Below are 15149 nucleotides of genomic sequence, written 5' to 3'. Positions count from 1 at the left end.
GGCCCTCGTTCTCGGACCAGCATTCCATATACCTCGATACAATGTAACCGAAACATAAGCTGCAGGCAACCAGAAACACGCCCCTATACTGTGTGTCAAGAAAAATTCATTCCTTGGGCTCAAACCCAGAACTTTACACAGAAGTGAGAGGCAACATGAAATATAGAAAGATCAACATCTAAATATGTTTAAGTTGCCCATCAACAAGCAAATACAAAAGAGAATCAACAAGTAACAAAATTTGAAGTGACACATTTTTCGTCTTTTCAATTTTCAGCTGTAGCACCATTTGAGGTTTCAGCCATTGGTTCTGCTTCTGCAGACTCTTCAGCTCCAGATTTGTTCTTGCCTGAAAATCAACATGAAACCCGGAATCTTTATACACCAAACTCCAAAAAGTAAGCGAAACTCACTTCAGTTGGCAAAAACACCCCATGAATAATAGAAAATTGCTAATTCCTATTATCATTCCACATTTACAATCTTTACCTTTCTTCTTTTTCCCACCACCTTTCTTCTTTGTCTTGGTTCCCAACGCTAACCAAGCTTTAATTTCAGGGTCCTCGATGGTTTTAGTTGGCTGCAGCTCTTGCAAAGGATGGGATGTTACGCGATCTGACCCGTTTGGCATGAGAAGAACAGTGAATTTGATATGAGCTACATAATCACCTGCACAGTCAACATTACTGATAAGCAAATGAAAAAAAAAAAAAGAAAAAAAGATCCGCAAAAGGACACCAGTAAACACTAGTATTAGATATAGATGCATGCTAGATTCATATGAGTTGCTCCTTACCAGGCTTCTCATGAAGAACAGGATAGGGTTGCAAAAGGTCATGATTGACACATTCTACTAGTCCAAGGCGAGCCCTCTTTTCCTCCAAAGCCCTATCAGATAAATCCCTCTACATTTCAGAACGATCACCGGCACAGACAAACGTCAAAGATGACATAAATTAGCACAAACCTTGCTGTAAATGGCATGATAGGGTATTTCTGGTTAATTTCACTGAATATAAATCTCGATGCTTTCATCTTCAAGTGATAGTTCTTGTCCACAGCTCTTTTGTAAATAGTTGTTTGTTTCTCATCCAGCATTCTAGGCTAATAAAACAAAACACAAAAACATTAGACATGAATTGATGAAACCAAAATAACCTTAATCACAGTCAACACTTGTACACCACAAAATTCCAACCATTACCTTCCCCTCACCCGTACTTGCAGCTATATCAATAGAATAAACTTCGTTTTCCTCAAATTCAGCATCATCAACTCTCACATCAGGACTTGATACACTCAACACGACCTTGTTTCCATCAATCACAAACTGTTTCAGCTGGTGACTAAGGACACCTTCAACAATTTTGCAGTCGTACGCCGCAGCAACTTTCTGGATAGCTTCTGTTACATCTTTGTTCTGATATAATAACCAAAAAAGTGGAGTAAGGACATATGGAAGCAAAAAGGTGATCTTTTGGTATTCCAAGAAACAGAACAGATGAGACCCAAAAGAGCTGGCATGAAACACACAGCAATCAGCTAAGGGTGGTTTCCACCCCGCCATACTCAACAAAAGCACAAGGAATCAATAAGCAAGGATCTTCCCATATCAATAATAAGACAAAAATCATGGTAGATATCCAACAAGAGATTAGATAACTACTGCAGATTAAAGTTTGTATCAATGGCACCGTTAATTTCTTGAAAGGCAGTTCGGGAACAATAAACAATCCTTCATATACAGAACCAAAATAATTGCAGTGCTACTGACTAGTAAAATTGATAACAGACTCTATCAGGAGGCAAAGTCAAATATCAGATAAATATATTTCTTGGACCCACAGTGGTAATTTTTTTCTATCCAGGACCGAGATGATCAACTACTTTTCTCTGCCAGCTCAGCAAATGTCTTTGATTAACATCCAAATTAATTGACTAATAATCAATAGTGAACCCCAGCAGAAAAGTATATATACAAGGTATTACAGCTCTAATTTCTCATATTCCTAGAGCTGCAATTCACATGTACTCCAATCTTTTCATTTTAAACAACTTAGATTACTTTTGTAAATGGCAGCGATAGACATAAAATAGTTTAAGCTACCATAGATTAGGCGCATGTGATAGACGTATAAAGTAGTTTCAGCTACCAAGCTAAGGGCAAGTGATGTGCAAGGAAGAGTTGCTCTATCAGTGTAACTATGACATAAAAGCTTCATAGGATATTCATCCATATAGCCAAGGCTTTCTTCATCATATAGAGCCATCACGTTAACCAAGCTTGGTTGACTTTTAAAACAAATTATTTGTTGCATGATTCATTTATTACCAATATTCTTGAAAGCGTTGGATCTCGCTTCAAATCAAAAGCATGACCAAAAACCCACATAAATTAAGCAATTCTTTGCTTAAATCAAAGAAAGAAAAAACATTTCAGGAAAAAAAGATATTGGACCAGCCTCTTTTGCTGCTATTGTCACATATTGCACGACATGTTACAATTTTGATGGAAAGATCAAACTTACATCATGATAATGATCAACAACAATGGGGAGAGCAGGAAAATACCATGATGCTCTATCAGTGTAACTATGACTATAAAGCTTCATTGGATCAAGATCCAAATAGCAAAAATAAAGATCATCATGTAGAGCAGTCATGTTAACGTTGAAATTTTACATCTAGCATTGAGGAAAACAGAACATAAATGGTAAAATGGATTTATAAATCAGATGAGGAACTTGTCAGTTTTAAGAAGTTGGAAATAAAACCAAATAAGTAACAAACAAACTACTTGTCAAATTAATATGCTGTAGAAATACTCATTTAAAAAATTCATGGAAAACTAGAAACAAAAAATTATAAAAGAGGAAAAAAAATGCGGACCCAAAAGACATCAATCTTGCAATTGACAGGTCCGAAAGGTCAGGACTGATACAATGATGTCAACTATGCACAGCAATTTAGGCAATGCAAGAGTTATCCGTCTGCACATTTAGCCAGAGCAAGGCATATGGAAACAACACAAAATAATTTGTTCCCGAAAACCTCACATTTGGCAGAAAAAAGATTTAGGCAACAGGAAAGCAGGTTTATCCACTTTAAAATTGATAACCTCGGCGTAGTTGCCCTCTGCTATACTAGAAACATATCACTCATGAGAGTCTAGTTGCTAGAAGCGTCATACTCAACATAGGAAGAAGGCTTGTGTTCCACATAAATATAAAAGTAGCACAGAAAACTCATTCTGCATTTCCGACTGGAAAAGCAGGGAATCGGGAACCTTAGCAAGGTTGCCTATTCCATGAACACTCCTTATATGGACATTCATTACAATTAATGAAAACATTTCAACAGCGAGGACCCACGCTGATGACAAGTATATAAACTATAACCTTCCTGTCAGTGTAACTATGACAAAAAAAGCTTCATCTGGACCTAGGTCCATAGCTTCTTGAAGTAATCATCATACAGGAAAGACATAAACTAGGGCTGACCATGAAAAATTAAATTGATCTTTGCTGGCAACAAGTAAATAATCTATAACCTTCCTGTCAGTGTAACTATGACAAAAAAGCTTCATCTGGACCATGGTCCATAGCTTCTTGTGGTGTTCATCATACAGGTGAAAAGACTGAAGAGAGGGCTAGCCATAAAAATTAAAACTAATCTCTACATGTATGGGGGAAAAAAAACTACTTTTATAAGGTAAAGCAAACCACAATTGGATTGAAGTTCTTATCGACTATTGAGAAAATACAAGTTAAAACGAAGGGAATTCACCCAAGGACAATGATATTCAGATGATAATAAAGATAAAGGCTCCAGCCAAAGCTTCTCCATATCTTATTTGCATTACTTACTTTAAGGAAACATAAGGGTACAACTGTTTACATAAAGTTGGCCAAAAAGCACATATAAAGAAAAATAATCAGATATTTCAATAGACTTGACAGAAAATCTGATTTCCACACAGATTTGTATGATCCTATCAGAAGACCTAAGCTTTTGGATTTCTTAACCTCTAAACTTGAGAGCAAAGTCCAGATCATATAAATGGCAGCTAAAGGCCTATAACTATTTTTTTTTTCGCAAGTTCAATATATATTATTTTTTTACTCAAGCAAGTTGGACATTATGCCTACAGCAATACCAACAAAGGACCATCACAAGTTAGCAGGTAAAGACCGTAACACAAGAAAGGAAGCAGAAGAGCATCAGCTTTATATGATCAACTAATATAGTCAAGATTAACAGAAAAGGCATAGTCAAACATACCTTCTTGCCAGGCCTGACAAGCCTCAAAGCAACTTCAGCAGCAGTGTTAGCCGCCGCAATAACATCCGCTTTCCTGCCAGTTACTGCGCCTTCTTGGATTACATGGGTGTGCGCAACAGCAGCAATGAACCCATCAATGTGACATCCCAAATCACTGCATTAAAACAAGCACCCAATCTCAATAATTGACACACAATTTCTTGTTGACTTCCTATACAATAAAGCTATCAAGAAGCTTACATTTTCACTACATCGCCATCCTCCAGCACTGATTCGTCACTCGCTAGTGGCGAAAAATGACAAACAACATTGTTGACAGAAATACAGGTCGGAAAGGCAACACCTCTCTCAATCTTCTTTTTCACATTCTTGTACATGTTACCAGATTGCCTACATACCAACATTTCATAACTCAGAAATCAATAAATAACTATAAAAAAACACATCAATTTGATCAAAAAATTGACTGTCATCTCATACAATAAAAAACACCAATCTGAACCACTAGAAACAAAAACATTTCAAACCCATCACTCCTTCTCCATGATTAGCCTGAGGGTATTGTTTAATCCATTCTTAAAAGACATTACATTTACAACAATCAAGCAAAAAAGTTCCAGCTCAATAAAAAAATTCCTCAAACTCAAAAAGTTCCAAAAACAATGAATTAAAACTTGCACATACTCTAAAAAGCTACCAAAGAAACAAAATTAAATTCAAAAACACTTACTCTCTAATGTAAGAATCCCCTTTCTCACAAATATCAACAATTTTAGCTTTTGGCTTACATTCTGCAACCACTAGCTGCAAAGCCCCTGTCAAAAAATGAACATTTTCAATTCACAACCCTAATCAAATTCAACAAAATACATCAAAAAAATTCAGATGAACAAATTACTGTTGACAATGTCAGCAGCACTCTTGTATTTAGTAACAACTTCAGGATAAGTAAGATCCAACTCTTGCTCCTCTCTCTCATCGTCCGACATGATTCCTCAAAAATCCACTCAACAATGTCAAATTAAACTCTTCTTTTTTCACTCGAAATAACTGAAACAACAACAACAAAAAATAAAAAAAAATCAGCAATTAATTTAGATACATCAATCGGAAATAAAATTAGGGCAATGAGAAGGTGAGGAAGAGTGATTTTTACAAAAGGGGGAAAAAATCAGATGAAGAATAAAATTAGGGCAAAGAGAAAGTGAGGAAATTAGGGTTTAAAGAGGGCGAACCAGTAAGAAAATTGGATGCTGCGTGTGAAGAAATGGGTTGAATTTTAGGGTTTTAAGGAGGAGAAGAAAGTGGGTGAGAATGAGTGTGTTTTTTGGGTTTTATAAAGAAAAGATAGGCCCAGTAAAAGTCCAGTACTACTCCACTTGTCCTACTCCTGGTTCATAGGCCACATTTTTCATCCAGGTTTTCCTACCATTTGTCCTCATCATTCTTTTACACTCTTAACTAATTTTTAGGCCCGAGCTATGATATACTTCGAGTAAATATTTTTATTTTATTATTCCATTCTTTGTTTTTATTAGTTTACCTGCTTTTTTGGACACATAATTTGTGGAGAAATAGGTATGTGGTAGAGTTGATCATTTTGGCCTGGCCCGTTTATTGGGCAGATTTTTTGGCCCATGGTTGGGCCCGGCCAGGCCTGGTTTTTTTTTTCCTTTGGGCAAGTCAAAAATGACGTTTTTAGTCTATTTTCTGGTCCGACCTCATTTTGGCCTAAAAACCCGCTCATCTTGGCCCGAATGCCGGACTTTGGGCATAAAGTTTTGGCCCGACCAATGGGCAATTTTTTTAAAGCGCGGCCCGGCCCATGATCACCTCTAGTATGTGGGTCAATAAAGGAAAGAAAAAGTATTAATTTATTGACATATGCATCCAATCGCTTTTCGTGGATTTTCATAACCTTGTTGTGCAAAAATGGGATATGCATTCGAAATAGCTGACCAAGTGATTATATATCACGAATGATTGTATTAAAGTTAATGTTGTGAGCAAATAAAAGTAAAGTAAGAAGGTAAAGAATTAAAGATAATAATGAATAATTGGTGGGATCGTTTCAAAAACAACAACAAAAAGGGTAAAATAATAAGGGACAACTCAAAAGAAAAATGAGTAAACTAATAAAAATTAGAGAAAATAATATTTTACTCTAAAATGATAATATCAAGGATCACTTAATTTAGTAGTTAAACCTATAATATGTATGCTTCTACGTCATACTAAGCTAGTAAGCTAGCCTAATCAAAGCTACTAAGTAATACATGACTACTTGGGGAAAATTCTATAATGATGGCTAACATAGTTAGTATTTGATCCCGAACGATGTTTTGAGTTATTTTCATACATATTATAATTCTTTGTAATTTACCTCAAAATTGTAGTTGTTTATTTATTAAATTTTCTTGATTCTGTTCACATTGATTATATTTCATTATAAAATGATAGCACTAAATAATATGTAGCTCAATGGTTGATAGTTTAATGTTATAACTTGAGAGTTAGGGGGTACCTATGAATGACATATAATGAGATCCATTACACGATGAAATGCTAAAGTTTGAGCAAAACTATCCAAATATAATATAATCTGATTCAAATTCGGATTTTTTTTTGGATATCGAACATGAAATTTCAAATATTTGATTTTTCGTAATGTGAACGGATAATGGATATCAGATATCCAGTCCATTATGCAAAATAATGAGTATATATATCATATTTGCTTTAACTATTTTACCTTTTTGGAAAAAATTAGATAATGATAATAATAAATTTTTTCTATTACAAACAATAATAATTGAATATCGGGTGTTTGCTAAAGCAAATCAGAAATTTTTAGACTGTATACAAATATCAAATACTAGCAATTTCAGATATCAATATCGGATTCTTGCTCACCCTTATTGAGTGTGCCACGTGGCATGTAAATTTTCTTGAGTTTGTCTTGTAAGAGACCACCTACTTTAAAATTTAAAATTAGGCAATGATAAGCCTAATATTTAAAAAAGAATTAGCACAATAGTGACTAGGTTAATTTCTTTCAGTGACTAGTTTAATTCATTTAGTGACTAAGTCTACTTTTGTATTAAAATTAGACCGTCTCTTTTAATAATTTTTGAACTTTCTTAGGGACGCATTTATATATATTGTATAGATATACTACATTTGTTTTACAATACATGCACCATTTCCTCTTTTGGATGCTCAACAACACATCCCCTCCTTTTAAAAACATAACCACATGGGTTTGATATCACATCCCCTCCTTTTGGAACTTTCTTAGCGATGCGTGCTTGAATTTTTTTCGAAATAGAAACTCGATTTTGTTTGGCATAAGAGTCAAAATTTGAACATTAGACATACATACAAAGTTTTTTACTTTTCAAAGTTAAATACTATGAACAAAATAAAAATTTTATTGAATTTATTTATGATTTCTAATATTATAATTTTTTAGTTGATTTTTGAATTAAGTACAGTACTTCATAAATTGTAAAGAAAGTGGACACTTTGATTTCAAGTCAATTTTTCATAGGTTGTAGTTTGTAAGTGAATTTTTAAGTTTTTATAAAGTTTCCTCATTTTAGTGATAACGTAAATTATGCAATTTTATGATTTTAGTTGACTTGTGAGTGATTGTTATAATTATATTTTTGGTATTTTTGTTTGAAGCCCCATTTGTTTTGTAAGTGAATTGTAATTTAGAATGGGTTGGGGACAAAATAAGCATTTCAAAACTGGACACCATTACTCCCCTTCCCTTATATAATAGAGATAACCACACATGGGTTTGATATCGCATGAATCCTCCTCCAATTCAAACTTGTAGCTAGCCAGTAGCCAGAGACCCAGAGTAATTATAAGAAAAGAACGTGGAGGGCTGGAGGCATGAAAGAGCAATTTAGACTTCACCCACAAAAAAATGAAAGAATAGTTTAGAGATCATTTTTTTTACTTTTTATGTGCCAATGAAGTATGTTGCAACTATTACACAACGGAGGAAGTATATATTTTTTCACTTTTATGACTGCGTTCATCTTATACTCGGATGTACCATATGCATAGTAAAACCATTTACTATATTTAGTTTCGAGTAAATAACGATTTCGCCTGATCTTTAGAGACAAAAACTTAAGGTCAAAACCAAAAAAATGTCATACAAATCATAGTATTATTAGTTACAGCTATCAACTGAAACCAATTTCTGTTTTCTACAAATGAATGGGAGAAGGGTCTTCAAATAACAAGCTTGTGTTGGTAAAATATTTCCCGCAAATCCACCTATGACCTCATCATTTTCACATCCTTGATCTCTACATAAGCTCTGGACTAAAGAGAGAAAAAAAAAAAGACATCATTAAAAAAAATTGACAATACTGATCACAAAAAATATGACTTCTCTGCACCAAAATCTGAATAAACTAAGTTACTCTAGCAAAAAGCCTAAATCCTTGTCAAGTATCACCAGCAAGTTCCTCCCTGAAACTTGTCATATATACTCACAACAATGCAAGCACTTTCATGGTAGAAGACAAATCCCTCCCTTTAAATTACTGATTGTAAAAGAAATTGTGCATCTGCACACCCCTTGTAGAGCAAAGTAGTCGAATAAAGGCAGAAGAAAAGCTATTTACAAGGGAGCACTTCGTAAGAACCGCTTCTCATAAAATCCAGTCACTTGATCAGCAACACCCCACATGATGGCCTGGCCAGGTGGAATCCTCATGAGTCTCGGCAATAACCCCTTCCACAAAGCGCGTAGTCCTTCCTCAGCATGAATTGTTCTGATAGCATGAAGCATACCTTTGTACTTTACATCACCATCAGACTTGCTTTGTGCCATTAGTCTTGTTTTTACGACATCAAAAGGACCAGTGCATATGGGTCCTGCTGTCCCGGCAAGAAAACCTGAAATCATAGACTGCCATGGTTGGAGAAACTTCCCATCACCTTCTTGCTTGTTCCATAAGGCCTTGTCAAACATGTACTTGGCAGTGAACATAGCTGCTTGATTAGTTCCATTGCGCATGACTGTTGGAGCAGCACCAGCCCACAGCCCTAAAATTCCTTCTTCACGAATTATCATACGAGCACAATGTATTGGACCCTTGTACTTTAGAAGTTCAGGACTCAATCCTTTCTGCTGTTGTAGCCTAATTTTCACAACCTGTGCCATTTATAAGACACCCAACATAGCAGCCACACTTAGAGAATGCTAGAGAGTGTTGATGTTTAAACATACGGAAGGAGAAAAAGAACTATCCCCTAAAGTAGCACATAATAAAATTCTTATAGCATCAAACATACAATAGTTAGTTTCAACAACGCATAAAGCTATAAATTGTTGTCACCACCTAAGCTATTTTAGACCGTTACGAAAGCAAAAGGTTGAGCTACAACGAAAACTAGGATTGCCACTTTCCTTTAATTCTCTTTACAGCCTGCCTAGTAGATGGTAATACATATCGGCAACAGTAATGAACTTAGAGCTAATAGTGTGAAGAAAAGTTCATGCCAACGTCCATGACAATGCTAGTACGTTCCCACATACCTCTTTTTCTTCATAAAGTTTCGTTGCCATCAATTATCACTTCAGACTTCAAAGGAGGTATTGATTGTTATTGAACATTTATGAAGAAAAACACATGTTTATAGATGATATGTTTCATTACCATGGAAATCAGCACGACACTTTCTTCAGAAAATTACGTTTTAGATTCATAACTAGTACCACCATTTGTTACCGGCTACCAACCAGGTTGTTGAGATTTTCAGCTTGAGTTCCTCATACTCTCCATATGTCTTAACCATCACTTTTCCTGATCCCTTCTTGTGTTTTCTTATCACCTCATATCTAGTTCTTCCACAAAGTCAATCTCTCATTTTACATTGTGATGAGTGGAGATAGGTATGATGGGGATAGACACTCTTCTCTTTTAGTTTCTCTAAATGCCTTGGAAGCTTTTATATTGGATAAAATGACCTCAATCTATGCTCATGCGAGGTTGCGAACAGCTAGTCACATACACATTATGTTTGGGATCTTTAGGAACTTCTAGTTAAGTTGTATAGAGATCAAGAAATATCTTATTCTCTATAGTAGAGTATGTTGCTGCTCAATTTTAAACAAGGTATCATAGGTCCTTACCTTACTAAGGAACCATTTTACCAAAGGTGATTTATGTTAGTACGTGATGCTTTTCCTGATGATGGAAGCTGAAGAAGAAAGCACTAGTCCAACACTAAGCAAGTGGAGCAACCAATAGTTGAAGGATGATACTCGCTGGAATTAGGCAAAAAATAGGGTATCCTAAAGGGCATCAGGAATTCTTTTGAAGGACATTCCAACGTCTCTCTTCTTTACTATTGCTCACTCTAATACATGCTGGGTGGTGGTTTATTTGTCATCTCCCCATTAACCCATTTACCCTTCGCTCTTCCATGAGCATCAACGTATCCTTATACCTCTGTAGGTCTTTGCCACTATCCCTCTCTCCATTCTACTTGGCTGCTCAGACTGAAACTATAGGGCTCAAAAAGTGAAACTACAGTTCAAGGATAAACTTTTGCAAACACAATTTTGCAGACCACGACAGTGCAGAAGCATGCAGAAAATCAAATTTCATGACAGTTGTCTGCTTCTCATAACCAACACATTTTATATAGTAGCATGATATCGTAGCATGACATGAAAAGACACTTTGAATTTCTGGTAGAAACTAATTTAGATCCATATCAAAATGGAAGATACAAGAACACCTTTAATTTCTTCCTGTGGGGATAATCAAAGAGCAGAGCTACAGGGATGATAAAAAATTGAGCGCTACTTTTTTCAGCAGCAAATAACAAACAGATGTCCTAAATAGCAAACAGTAAAAATAAGGTAGTTTTTTCAGAACAAGCAACATCTTTAAGCACAGTGAGCACAAAAATCTACAAGTCCATAACTTGCAATGCCACACCAGTATAGCTGAAATTTTCATGTGATGCTCTAGTTCATCACCGAGAAGATGTAAGCATCTAGGATAAAAGAAAACAGTTGACACTATTCCAACACCTGAATATCTTTTTTTGTATGTAGAAAACACCTGAGAATATATACTCCCAAGTCTAGAGAGACAGTTACGTAAACAATAGCAGCAGCTAAGGCTCTAAGCATTGGGGACCCAGTTACCCTCCTTAGTCCTTAAGCATGTAAAATATTCATGCACAGGAACATCAAGCAGAGATGCCTAGTCTAGAATTATAACAAAGAGGAGTCTGAGTACTGAACATTTCCATTGGAATCAGAGATTCACAATTCTTTGACTTTGGATAACAATGGACACAGTTAAATAGAGTTATCAATCTGCCTGCACGTCTTATTCTTTGTGAAGAGAGACGTTCGTCAACTCCAGTACTACAAGGGTACAATTGTGTACATCTTACCCCTCCCTACCCCTGCCCAAGATAGGATTCTCTATAGAGGCATTGGGTCAATGTTATGTAGCTGTGATTACTGCCTCAAGTTCCTCAGGAACCAACTCTTGAGAGTGAAAAATAGACCTAAATATAGGCTTCTCAAATACAAAATAAAGAAAATCTATGAGTCTGAAAGAAAGTAGAGGTGATTCTAAACACACAGGAATCAGTCCTTTACAGAATGACATACAGTTCCAAAGCATGAAACTGAAATCCTATAACTAGATGATGATGAGCTAATTTTATTATCCTCGTACAGACGATATAAACTTGTTTTCTTACATCTTGCTTCTTCACAAGGAACGGGAAAGATCTCTCGAGTCCCTATTGGAATGTGAACCCAAATAACACAGCACAATTAATTTTCCATTTCCAATCCAGAATCCTGTAATTTCACTCTAATAAACATAAACAATACAACTCATAAAGAATGGGCACATGTGTTACGATATCTCAAAAGTGCAATTCGACTGTGTACATAGACCACACAGCAACACTACCATAGTATCATAGATAGGCAATAGGCATAAACGAAATAGAACCCTTAAATAATGATATACAGTTAAAAGCCTAAGAATACTATTTCCTACTAACAAAAATAATAGCAAACTGATTCGGTAATCATCTCATCGAAGTTCACAGCAAATTCATAATTCTTAACCTCAGCATACTAGAATCTATATCAGACATGTCTCTGCAATTGTAAATGATCTTCCATGTCCAAATGGCAGTTGTGGAATTTGGTCCAATAAGTAGGTGCTGTGGCATTTATCTTAAGTAATTGTTGACTTGTTGTACTCCTTCCATCCCACAATCTTTGCCCAGTTTGTACAGAGAGTAAGCAGTATAAAAGCATTATGGGAAGAGTGATGCTGTTTTACTAAGATGCCATTTTACTGAGTTACTCAGTGCCCAAGAAGAGTATTTAGCTATGTGTTATTCCATGATCTCAGGACTACCCAAAAGAACCCAGAACACATCTCGCAATGAGAAACCTCACTGACATTCTTTTTGGTGTATGGGGGGCGTAAAAGTGGTGTTGTGGTGACATTATGTGATTCAACCCCACATCATGGTTACAACCCACACAAGTTCACATCCACAACCATACTAATAATTAGTATGACTTTAGACATCCTTCAACCTTATTGTGAGATTCAACCCCCTCCCCAAATGACTGATCTGACCAAAAGGGAAAAAAGTTATAGTTTTATTTGACATTACCCAAAGGACAAGATCATACATGTAATCGGAGTTCTAAGAAAGGCTGTAAATCGGTATTTGATACTTAACAACTATTTGAGCACTTATTTAAGGAAATAAAGAAAAGGTCTTGAATCATATCGGGCACAACCGAACCTAATTAAGTAATCAAAATTCAAAAGTACCCATTAGAAAAACCATCTCAAGATCAGTGTTGATCCCAATAACTACTTCCTATGGTTCCATCAAAATTCAACTCAACTCAGTCAAGAGTGACCTCCATGTGGTTGACAAGAACAAGCAACTATATTAACTGGCTACTAGCCATCGAAAAGAATTCCTTCACCTAACACTTAATCTAAGAACAAGCAAATTCGCGAAAATGGAGGTTGAATTCCAATCAATATAATAATTCATCCCCCAACAACCAAGCCCAAAACAATTAATCAAAACTACCCCTTCAAAAAAAACAATAACAAACAGCTCTAAATTCTGGTTAAGTAAAGTGGGTGACCCACAAAGACACCCATTTGCAAAAGCAACCACAAATTCAAAAAGAGCAATTCTCTCACATTTAGCACACACTAACCCAAATATTAATCAAAGCAATTCATCCACTAACTTATATCATAAAGATCACCCAACAAATAAAAAATGCAACATCTTAAACTAATCCAAACTTTCCACCACTCCACAAATAGTAAACCTATAAAGCACAGAAACTAAAAACTTGTTCGTTATCATTTTCTGTTTCCATTTTTCTAGTGTCAGTTTTCAAAATTAACATGCCTCCGGTTTTATTTTGAGCTCATTATACATTCTCTATCATATGATTTCTATATCCAAAAAACCAAAAACTGAAAACTCATAGTCATCCATAACGGACTCATATGACTTTTACCTTCATAAAACCAAAAACTGAAAACTGACAGTAATCCATAACGGACCCTAATCATTTTCATGCTAACGAACCCCGAAAACAGCTAAAATTACATGATATTACCTCCTGTCTTTATTAGTTTACCCGTATTCATTTTTAGGATGTCCTTTATTAGTTTACCCATTTCTTTTGTTTCTATTTTTGGAATGAGACCACTAACTTTTCATCACACATACATTCAACCTTAACACAAAATAATAATTTATCTTCCCTTCTATATCCCACAAAATTGTTTCTCTTAAAACTTTATACAAAAATAGTTTATTCCTTCTGTCCACATTTGTTTTTTCACAATTTACGAGATGCAACTTCAAACACCAATATTTTGAATTACATATATGAAAAAAAATTATATATTTGGAAAATACAAATTGGAATCTATGTTTTTTCTTATGTATATCAACTAAAAGACAGTTAAAGTTACCAAATGAATAGTGCTAACGATCAAAATGTAACAACATTATTGGGACAAAGGGAGTAAATACTAACCACCCATTACAGAAAAAAAAAGTACCTCAAAAGGGGTGACAATAACGAGGGCTTCAAGAACACCAGCACCAAAGCCAGAAAAGAAACGAGCTTGATGACTAATAACCCCAGTTTCTGAATCCTTAAAAGCTGATTGTAAGACAGCATTAGTGCCCATACGAAGGGCATATTTGAGAGTAAGATGAGTTGCAAATGGTGTTAATCCTTTCCAAAGTGCACGTATCCCTTCTGAATTAGCAACAGTAGACCCACAATCAAGGATACCTTTGTAATTTCCTACTCTATCTAATTGTAGACGAGTTTTAATCACATCAATGGGTTGTAAACAACTTGCTTCTACTACTCCTCCAATTGATCCTGATATTGCTTTCATATATGGTGGAATTGTTAATTTTGTTGTTGTTGTTGTTGTGATTTGGGTTGAATTGTTGTTGTTGTTGTTGTTTTGAGAGTCTGCCATTGATTAATTTGTTGGAAGATTGGAAGAAGAAGAGTTTTTTTTTGTTTTTGAAGAGATAGTATACCTCTTCTTCTTCTGCAATTTCCAATGTTGATGTAAGTGGGTATTGTTGAAGGTTTAAAATAGATTTAATCAATTCTCCTTTGTTCTGACGTGGGTGTGTGTATAATCGGGTTCAACGGCTCACGTGCTTATAAATGTTGCCAGAAATTTGGAATTTTCTTAGTAAGACGCCGTTTTGTGTAAAATGTCAACTTTTTACAAAATATGGAATTAACAATGCATTCATTTGTTTTAAAG

The 15149-nt window shown here is 35.3% G+C and overlaps 2 protein-coding genes across 3 annotated transcripts; both read right to left on the bottom strand.

The window, feature by feature from the left end:
* Positions 1 to 86: 86 nt before the first annotated feature.
* On the bottom strand, positions 87 to 5648 carry LOC104892519 (ERBB-3 BINDING PROTEIN 1). 2 transcript variants are annotated; one of them, XM_010678475.4, is made up of 10 exons: positions 5517 to 5648; positions 5180 to 5331; positions 5012 to 5096; positions 4522 to 4671; positions 4282 to 4435; positions 1205 to 1420; positions 968 to 1104; positions 797 to 888; positions 490 to 669; positions 87 to 349 (listed from the first exon to the last, which is right to left on the bottom strand). In XM_010678475.4, the coding sequence occupies exons 2-10, from the start codon at positions 5268 to 5270 to the stop codon at positions 267 to 269; spliced, it is 1188 nt and encodes a 395-aa protein (XP_010676777.1). In that variant the 5' UTR covers positions 5271 to 5331; positions 5517 to 5648; the 3' UTR covers positions 87 to 266. The 2 variants fall into 2 exon arrangements, with proteins under 2 accessions (XP_010676777.1, XP_019104754.1); XM_019249209.3 differs by lacking the exon at positions 5517 to 5648 and adding an exon at positions 5438 to 5461.
* Positions 5649 to 8427: 2779 nt separating this feature from the next.
* LOC104892518 (mitochondrial succinate-fumarate transporter 1) lies at positions 8428 to 14998 on the bottom strand. The gene is made up of 2 exons (XM_010678474.4): positions 14415 to 14998; positions 8428 to 9463 (listed from the first exon to the last, which is right to left on the bottom strand). Exons 1-2 carry the CDS (start codon positions 14847 to 14849, stop codon positions 8927 to 8929), a joined length of 972 nt encoding a protein of 323 aa, XP_010676776.1. The 5' UTR covers positions 14850 to 14998; the 3' UTR covers positions 8428 to 8926.
* Between the last annotated feature and the right edge of the window lie 151 nt (positions 14999 to 15149).

Source organism: Beta vulgaris, chromosome 5, assembly GCF_026745355.1.
Source record: "Beta vulgaris subsp. vulgaris cultivar EL10 chromosome 5, EL10.2, whole genome shotgun sequence".
Classification (NCBI taxonomy): Eukaryota; Viridiplantae; Streptophyta; class Magnoliopsida; order Caryophyllales; family Amaranthaceae; genus Beta; species Beta vulgaris.
Note: the sequence above shows the minus strand (reverse complement) of the source record. Positions and strands in the feature narration are given on the sequence as shown.